The 9,907-nt window shown below is 36.7% G+C and overlaps 1 protein-coding gene across 2 annotated transcripts in view; it reads right to left on the bottom strand.

The window, feature by feature from the left end:
- Positions 1-2,132: 2,132 nt before the first annotated feature.
- LOC121420324 (suppressor of tumorigenicity 14 protein-like) overlaps positions 2,133-9,907 on the bottom strand; it is a 42,025-nt gene continuing 34,250 nt past the window's right edge. For both annotated transcript variants that reach the window (XM_041614921.1, XM_041614915.1), the window contains 4 exons: positions 9,811-9,889; positions 7,492-7,763; positions 4,408-4,550; positions 2,133-3,721 (listed from right to left, as the gene is read on the bottom strand). In XM_041614921.1, coding sequence (XP_041470855.1) covers positions 3,548-3,721; positions 4,408-4,550; positions 7,492-7,763; positions 9,811-9,889 — 668 coding nt within the window. In that variant the 3' untranslated portion in view covers positions 2,133-3,547. The remainder of the gene's footprint in view (positions 3,722-4,407; positions 4,551-7,491; positions 7,764-9,810; positions 9,890-9,907) is intronic.

The raw sequence follows: 9,907 nt of genomic DNA on the forward strand, positions 1-9,907 counted from the left end.
GTTCTACAACCAAGAACAACAAAAAAAAAGGAGGAGAGAAAAGCAAAGGAAAAGTGCAAAATATGATGTTAGGGCCTTTTTACTGACTAAAATGTCAGAAATGTCTCAAAGTTATATTCTCATAAAAAAGGTTTATTTTTTCTCGCTCGCTTCACTCGCTCGGGACTTTTATTACGCAGCTTTTTGGCACAACTCTTCACGCTACCGCTGCATAGATCTTCCCGCAAAATGATTTTGAAAAGAAACCTGTTCACTCAAAGTGGCGTACAACCAAAAAAAAATGAGGGAAAGAAAGGGGAAGAGTGAAGGGTGAAAAATAACATAATTTCCTGAATACTATGTGAAAATCTGTAACCAAATTTGATTTTAGTTGTAAAATTTTTTTGAAATTTTTGCTCGCTCGCTACGCTTTCTCGCAACTTAAAAAAAAATAAATTCTGCCCGATACGCCATATCTGGACCCCTCAAAAATGTTGCCCCATTACACCACTGCCTGTTCATACTATGATTATGACCGGGGAATTTTGGCTTTTGTCCCCCCCCCATACCTCTTCATATGGCAAACTTTGTGGGTTGATATATCCCAAGACATAATAACACACCGTGCATATGCACACAAACCCATCCATAACCGCCCCCCTCTCAGCTAGCGATGAATTCAGAATTGACCAGAATTCAAAAATGTATAAGCAAATATAAAAACTACCATAATGAAGGTCAAAGGTCTCCAAAATTCATTTTTTAATGATATCTTAAACCAGCAAAAAATGATTTAAAAAATCACCTTGACTTCGGAGGGGGCATTTTTTTCCTAAACGTTCTATTTTCTTTTTCTTTCGAAGATTTTCACATTTTCAAGGAGGGGGGGGGGGGGGGGTGAGGAGCTGGATTCAGCTGCTCTTACCCAGAGCGAGAAAGAGGTTTGGGGCGTAATGGGAATTGAAAGGTAACAACAATACCACTCACACAAATCAGTTGGAATATAAAGCCAGACATATTTCTCTCTCATTAATTTGTTTCCTAAATTATACGTTCTTTATAAATCACAATGGATCTAGAAATCTTAAAACAAAAACTTAACTAAAACACTTGCAATGACTACACTGACAATACTATATGACTTACCAATGCTCTTTATTCTTATATAAAAACACACAATACATTTCAAACCATTTGTTAAGAATGTACCGAGAGTATATTGCATGGGTTCAGAATCTCAGTTATTACACACTGTAAAACAATGCATGAATGAAAGACAGGTTATAAGGCTACATTAATTTTAAACATTTCATTTATAAAATCTGTTACTTTATAACACATTATTCAACAACATTTTTAGACAGATACATATATCCTTATCCATGGGTGTCGATCACGGGGGATGGGGATATACCCACCCTTCCAATTTTCAAGGTGGGGGATGACCTGTATCATCATGATCCTTCGATATGGTCGAACATCATAATATTTAAAATGAATCATGTGAAAAGTATGATCAAGATGCCCCGTAACACAAAAGTAAGTGATTTATCGCACGCTTTATTTTCACGATTGATTGTACATTGATCATCGTCAATAGAATCAATCGTAAAGAAATTCTTCTACGATGATTGGGAAGCTTTTTTCACGAGCTCCTGGTATCTTTATCACCGTGATCACTGGCGGATTCGGGGGGAGGGGGCAAAACCGGTCCGTGCCCCCTTTGACAAGCAAAAATTAAGATTTCTAATGTAAAAATGCCGTTAAAACAGAAATGTGCCCCCCCCCCCTTGGAAGTGAAGACTTTTTTTTTCTTCTGCTTGTCAATTTTTCTGGGGGCGAAATATCCTTAATTTTTGGTCAAACACTTTTTTTTTGCTTGTCAAATTTTTCCTCGGAAATAGTGTGCCCAGCTCTCCTTTGGAAAATCCTGGATCCGCCCCTGACCATAATCATATTAAGAGGGACATGATGATCATGATGATGATATCAATTGTCCTATACGCACTATTGCCATTGTTTTTTTCTATCGGTATTTTGTACTCTTCCTTTCGGATATTTTTAGAAATAGGTGGATGGAGAAAAAGAATTCAAGATGAAATAGAATAACATGTTTAGGTTTTTATACTTGAAATTAACTTTTTAACAATCTACCCCCCCCCCCTGTAATCAGGATTCCCCTCAATAATGAATACCGATCGACACCCATATTGTCGTGGATAAATTAATTCATATCAGCAAATAATCTTACCTTTGCTGATAGACTCTCTCAAGTATCCACTTTCATATCCTAGTCTGCAAGCACAGACCCACACTTGACACTTTAACCACCATGTCTACAGTGAAGACTATAATTGAGACGTGAACTCTCGGGCTGTGTACTGTAAAGAGCCAGCCACAGTACACAGTGAATCTAGTCTCACTACTTCAGACTGCATCATGCATTATAAGAATTGCGAACGCCACGGGTCTGTGTCTGCAGACTATTCATATCCGTTTAATGCCATTGATTTCAAACATGAATATACTCCGATCGGGGATTACTAAGACGTTTAAATCTACAGCACAGTGATATGAATATGAATGTGACATAATGCAATCAACATTGTGATATTTTAAACTTTTTTCCCTTTCACCTCACGAAAATTACATCGCAACTAACCTCAATACCCCCAAAATGTCACCGGGATTTGTTACTCACTACTGTTTGTACGAAAAATATAAAGGTATATGACATTCAATAGATTTCATAAACTTTTCTATTCTTCCTCATATTATACACAATCAGAATATGGACCTCACCAAATGAGGGATAAACACTTAACGATAAAAATTTAGCATTTTACTATTCATACACCAACGTAATATGATATTTGGCAAGTATATAAAGAAACAGATTTCAAACTTGCATCGATTATTAAAAGGATATCAACAAACAACATATGCCATTTGTATTCTGAATGATTCAAAGTATGATGCTACCATTAGTAGGTCTATGGTGAGTGGGATATTCTACATTTTGTGTGTGATGACGAGGGTCTTTATTTCAGTTCATATTCTATAAGGATATAAAATCCGTTCATGCATAGAGAAAACAAAATGACAGTGTTATTAAAGGTTCATGAGCAAACAATAAAAGAACACTATCATTTTTTTCAAACTTTCTGCAGACTACTAGTGCACGACTACAAGTACTTGAATATATTCTTTCGAATCACTTAGTCTCTCAAAAAGGTTTGAATTTGATGCATGTCGGAACTTGCAAGAGGGTTGTTATTACCGTACGTCTGACTATACAGAAAAATTGATTACTCCGTTGATAAGAAATTACATCGTCAATCTAATAGAATATTATTGTCTTACTACTTCTTTTCATGTGATAAATAAAATTACCCAACATATTGATAATTTTTTTTATGAATGAATAAATGTTTAAAAAGACCCAAAGGAAACAATGGTTGTTATAAAAAAAAAAGAAGAAGACAATAAAAGTAGACATTGACAGATTTGCTACTAAACCAACCATCAACTGTCATCATAAATCGCTCTCTCTATGATATGTTCTTCATTAATAGTCATAGTAGACATTGTTTATGGTGTCATTAAAGAATTGGTAATAGTAGGAATTTTTCATGCATAAGCTGGGTGTGAACGGAGCAGCGCATTCACTCCCGCCCGACACAGTCCCGACGACATACCAGAGATTATCCCTCTCCATAAGAATAGATCCACCAGAGTCGCCCTGAATTGAAAAGGAAAACGATGAAAAATATTGCTTTATAGCATCATATGTTTGGTACAGCAACTTCGAAAAAAGCAATAGAAACAAACATACTCCATACTCCATTTCCATCACGTTATTTTCAGCTACAGATATTTAAAATGATCCATATTAAGTTTCAAATGTACATGTAGAATTAAGATGAATAGTTACATGTTTCTTTATTACATTTCAAATGTTATAACTGTATTTTTTATGAATTTTATCCACTGTTTTGTTGGAAATGATTAAAAAACTGAATACGAAAGGTCCTTAACAAGCACTCGTTAGTGTAAATCACATCGGTGAATAGAATGCTAGATCATGATATAATATGTCATAGAACCGAAAAGATCATGGTCGATGAATGACGAGCGGTGATTGGCTGTCAAGCCTAAATGTGTTTACCTTGAGCCAATCGCAACTCACTTGACATCTACTCATTTCTACCGCTAAAAATTTCGTAAGTGTTTTATCAACTTTCTTTACATTCAATAGCCATAAAACATTTGTTAGAAAGAAAATAAATGCATAATATTTGTAATTTCATTTTACGGCCTCAACTTTATTGATACATTTATTCGATTCTAAGATTACACGTGTTTTTTCCCTCTATTTCATTTGATTATGTTTCGAGATTTTTTGTCAACAAAACGCAATGTACTCACATAGCATAATCCATGGCCTCCCTTCTCATAACCGAGGCAGATTATTCTTTCAGCATCATCACTGCCGATGTAACTATATCTGTCACAAATGGCGTCTGGCCACACGGGTAGGCGGACCACCTGAAGATTAGGAGCTGGGTATCCTGAGATGGTTCGAAGAAAAAGAAAATGACGATTAGAACGACTAAACCTTTACTTATGACCTACAAAATGTAATATTGTGGATCTTTCTACATTTTACTGCATACCATCCGAGCATATTGCTCATGAACGCTCATTTTTTTTTTCAAATAGAAAAGATGTAATATTAAACAACAACAGACCATGTTTGAATACATGCAATAATATTTATGAAAATCAACATAATAAATAAATATATGAACGTAGAATATTTCAGACTCGAATTTGCGACCTCCGAAAATAATAGAGAGAAAGGGAGAGGGGGGGGGGGGGGCTGGTATTTGAAACGAATATAGCACTTATGTAAGTACAAAGAAATAAATATGAAGAGAGTAAAAGAGTATATTCGTCATCAGTGGGTATATTGGCAGCAGAATATTTTTGACAGCATGAGTATCTTCATCATCAATTCATCATCAGGAGTGAATATTATACAGATATTGACTGAAGGGGTGTGTAATATACACATTCTTTGGACCGCCGGATTTGTATTTTCCCGAGGGGTTATATTTTCCCGAAGCGCGCAGCGCTGAGGGAAAATATGGTCACGAGGGAAAATATTAATCCTTTCGGTGGTCCAAAGAATGTTTTTTTTGCACATCCCATCAGTCAATATCTGTTATATTAGATAGCCTCTAATGATGAAGATAAAGTTAGGCCTAACGATGCGTGCAGCATGTTTATGATATTCACAGTGATTGATTGAACTGGTATAGATCTAACGTTAGATCTTGATCTATAGATATCTAAGTAACGTTAGTCTAACGCAGTGAATGACCCTATTCTATTCAAATAATCTTTGTTTAGGCCTAGCCCTAGATCTAAATCTAAGTTCGAGCCCAGTCCAGGTCCAGGTCCCAAGGCAGGCCGATGATGCATGGTAACATCCAATCCACAAGAGGGCGCCATACACGTAGAAAAATATATTCATGGACGGTTGGTCAATATATTCATCGAAGGTGGACCGGTTGGGAAAATACATTGATTTCAATCATATCACGTGACGCGCTATGGACCAATCGCGCTTGGCTATCTAATATTCGTCAAGAGAGCATGTTCGTCATTCAAAGAGTATATTCTTCACCAAGAGAGTATAATCGTCACAAAGAGAGTGTATTCGTCATCCAGAAAATAAATTCGTCATCTATAGAATATTTACGTCGCCAACAAAGTATATCATCCAGAAGGTATATTTGTCTCCAAGCGAGTAGATTCGCCATCTAGAGAGCACGTTCGTAATTCAGAGAGCATCTTCGTCGTCAAGTAAGTATATTCGTCATTAAGAGGGTATATTCGTCACCTATAGAGTATATTCGTCATCTAGAGAGTATATTCGTCACCTAGAGAGTATATTCGTCATTAAGAGGGTACATTCGTCACAAAGAGAGTATACTCATGGTCGATGTTCCCCAACAGTGTATATTCGTCATTAAGAGAGTATATTCGTCAATAGGTGATTATATTCATCGTCTAGAGAGAATGCTCGTCGTCTAGATAACTCGTCATCAAGTGAATATATTCGTCATCAAGAGTGAATTTATTCTTCGAGAGGGTATATTCGCTACCAGTAGACATGTTTGTCACAAAGTGACTACCAGTGTATTGGTCATCACGAGAGGAATCCCAGGAGAGTATATTCGTCATTAAGTGAATATATCTCGTCATCTAGAGAGTAGGGAGTATAATCGCCATCAATGTATATGTTTGTCATAAGGTGAATTTATCCGTCTACAAGTGAATACATTCTTCATCTAGCATGTCTAGAAAGAATATTCTTCTGCTAGAAAGTATATTTGTCAACACGTGAATATATTCGTATAACAGCGTATACCGTCATAAAGTGAATATATTCATAATCGAGAGAATATATACGTCATGTAGTGATTATATTCGTTATTAATTATACTCGTAATCAAGTGAACAAAGTGAATATATTCGTCATTCAGAGAGTATATTCTCAAACAAGAGAATATAGAGTAAATTCATCACCGAGAGTTATGTTAGTCTTAAAGTGAATATATTCGTCATCACATGATTATAATCGTCATCCAGAGAGAATATTCGTCATATAGAGTGTAAGCATGCACATCATCAAGTGAGTATATTCGTCTGAGAGGGTTAATTGTCATGAGGTGAATATATTCTTCATCAAGAGAGTAAATTTGTCTAAGAGAGTACATTCGTCATAAAATGAATATATTCATCACCAAGAGAGAGTATGTTCGTCATCTAGTGATTATAATCGTCACAAAGTAAGTATATTTATCAAGTGACTATAATCGTCATCAATATTAAGTATATTCGTTTTCAAGTGAATATATTCGTCTCCGATTGTATATTGGTCATTTACAGCCTATATTCATCATCAAGTAAAATGACATCAAAAAGTGCGTTTGTGAAAAGAGAGTGAAAGAGAGAGAGAGAGAGGGGGGGGGGGGGTAATATAAATTTCTCATTTAGATTAGATTGTCCTATTTTCATTCAACTCAACTTTTATTTTTCATTCGGATGGACTTGACTTTTAAGAACTGATAAACGCGACCAGGGGTCCGTTAAAGAAATAGTTTAGTGTTGAAATGCAAGACAAGAAATCAACCACAAGTACCAATACTCGTATTCCATGAAAGTCTAGTTGCGTTTGACTTTTGGAGTTTGTGTTTGAGCATAACCCTTACTACGATGGGCCCCAAGTGGGTTTTTCATAAAGCTGTCCGTAATAAGAGCGACTTTAATGACGACTGGTGGTCCTTTCTTTTAATTGGTAAATGGTATAAAACAATATGTTAGCGCGTAAGAAAGGTTCTCAGTCGTTCTTAAAGTCCCTCTTAACTTACAAACAGCTTTATGACCCCCTTCACTCCGATTACATCAACATAAAACAGAGATACGAGTTGCTGTTCTCACCTCCCCCTGTTTGTCCCCATCCCACGGCGGTGGCGTAACGATCGAGGGTAAAGTTGGAGCCAGGTAAGCAGGCTGGCTGCACGTAGTCATTGAACTCAAAGGGTTCATCCATGAGCAAGAGACAGTTGTCATTCTCAACAAAGTTACCTTCGAAGGCGTACTCGGGATTGCATACGGCGTCAGCGATGAGCCTGAACTGCCAGGTAGAGTTGTCTTCATTCACATCCGTCACACCTGCGACAACGTAGTAGTTTCCAACCGTATTTGGTAACCTACGAGTTTCGAACAGGAATGTTAAGTTTTAAGAATAATGGTAATTTATCCCTTCACTAGGACAAAATAAGGTCATGAAAATGACCGAAATGATGTTGTCTGTTGCATAGGCGGCGGAAGCGGGGGAGGGGGACGTGTCCCCCTAAATTTAAGGTGGGGGGCGGTCCCCCTAAATTTTTAGTTGATAACCTTTTTTTTCTTTTTGCTTGTCAATTTTGGTTCCTGCGTCCCCTCCTAAATTCTCGTGGACCCCCCTGAAATGTTTGTGTATTTATATCTTTCATGTTATGACCATAATTATACGCTGTGATATCTTCATTGAAACCCAGGTTTGTGATTACTATTGCATGGCAGTTACCTTTCATCGCTATATCATCGCGATTCAAGGTTCAAGTTTATTGTAATTTCTCACCAACAATAAGAAATCAAATTACACATTAAATAAAATAATTACAAAAAATACAATGCAAATGAATATCCAATACAAGCGATAAATACAAATGATTATTAATATAAAGTGCGTGGAAAGACACACATTTGCCCTCGGCTATCACTTTATACATTTACATTAGAACTTTGACAGAATGAAATGCAAACAGTTTTTCAAGAAAAAGATATTGTAAAAAAAATCTCATCTCCTCCATCTCTCTCTCTCTCTCTCTCTTACCTCCTCTGGTTCTCTCTACATCTCGTTCTTTCTGACTCTTCTCCCCTCCTCTCTCCCTATCCGGGCCCCGTATTTCAAATATCGATCCGATCAACCACCACTATGGAAAGCCAGCAATGTCAACATCTAAGTTGCACGTTTTTTTCTCTCTTTTTTTCAAAAAAAAAAAAAAATCCAGATATTATGCACATTATTTTATACATTGTTTTCTTGGAAATTCTTTATTCTCTTTATTCATAATGGATATTTTGCAAATTCGCTGTATGGCAGCAATTATGACATTGATGGATTTCCATATAGATGAGGTTGGTCGGATCAATTTTAACTCTTTGTAAGACAGGGCCCTAGTTGGTGTTTCATAAAGCTGTTCGGAAGTTAAGAGCGACTTTAAGAACAACTGGTGAACCTTTATTACGTCGATCCATTTTTCAGATTGGGGAGGGGATGTAAAATCATGACAAGGCTTCAAAGGCGCTCGATCACACAAAACAAACCAACTCACACACACACACATACACACTATATACATATATATATATATATATATAAATTTACCCACATGTATATATATATTTATATATACAACAAATTAATGCGAGCGAAATTTTTTAGTATACTGAACTGAGAACAGGAAAAAGGTACATGTTTAAGACTGTTTGTAGTACTAGTAACTCATAAGGATGATACATATCTCACTACACAGATAATGCGAGTGCCGAGAGTGAGCTGAAATTCCCCCGGGAAATTCCCTTTATATTCTGACCTGAAAGCTTGATATTATAAGCATTTTTGATACCAATGATTTAGATGGGTGTCTAAAATAATAGATGCAAGCGCGAAGCGCGAGCTGAAAATTTTGATATTTTGATCTGAAACAAATTGACAGCTTAATGAACTAGTTCAATAAAGAACAAGATATATATCCAACAAAATATTATTGCAAATCGAAGCGGGAGTTCTTTTGAGGTTTAGAACTGAAAACGGGACATTCAATTTACTTATTTAATCATGAAAAGTATGGGTTTTTGCATCAGAAATGATGCGAGCGCGAAGCGCGAGCTGAAAATTTTTATATTCCAATCTGAAAAGCGGACATTTTGAGCACGATTTTAAATAAAGAACAAGTTGTGTATATCAATCTCGCTTGCTGATTTCTGGGTAACATTACAATCTCATTTTTATTTTTGCACGCATTTGGAATTATTGGGGAGGCAAAAAGATATGTTTGCCCCCCAATATTTTCATTGGTGGGGCGATCGCCCCCCTGCCCCCCCCCAGGATCGACGCCTCTGTTTACCAGAAGAAAGGATCACCAGTCGTTCTTAAAATCGCTCTTAACTTACGAACAGCTTTATGAAACGGCCCCCTGGAATACGTACACACAGTGAGCAGCAGTCAGTACCCAACGACGGTTGAGAAGAGTGCCTCCGCAAAAGAGATTGGCCGACGTATTCTCAGCTGAATGGGTGGTGAAAA

The sequence above is a fragment of the Lytechinus variegatus genome, chromosome 1, assembly GCF_018143015.1.
Source record: "Lytechinus variegatus isolate NC3 chromosome 1, Lvar_3.0, whole genome shotgun sequence".
Lineage (NCBI taxonomy): Eukaryota > Metazoa > Echinodermata > Echinoidea > Temnopleuroida > Toxopneustidae > Lytechinus > Lytechinus variegatus.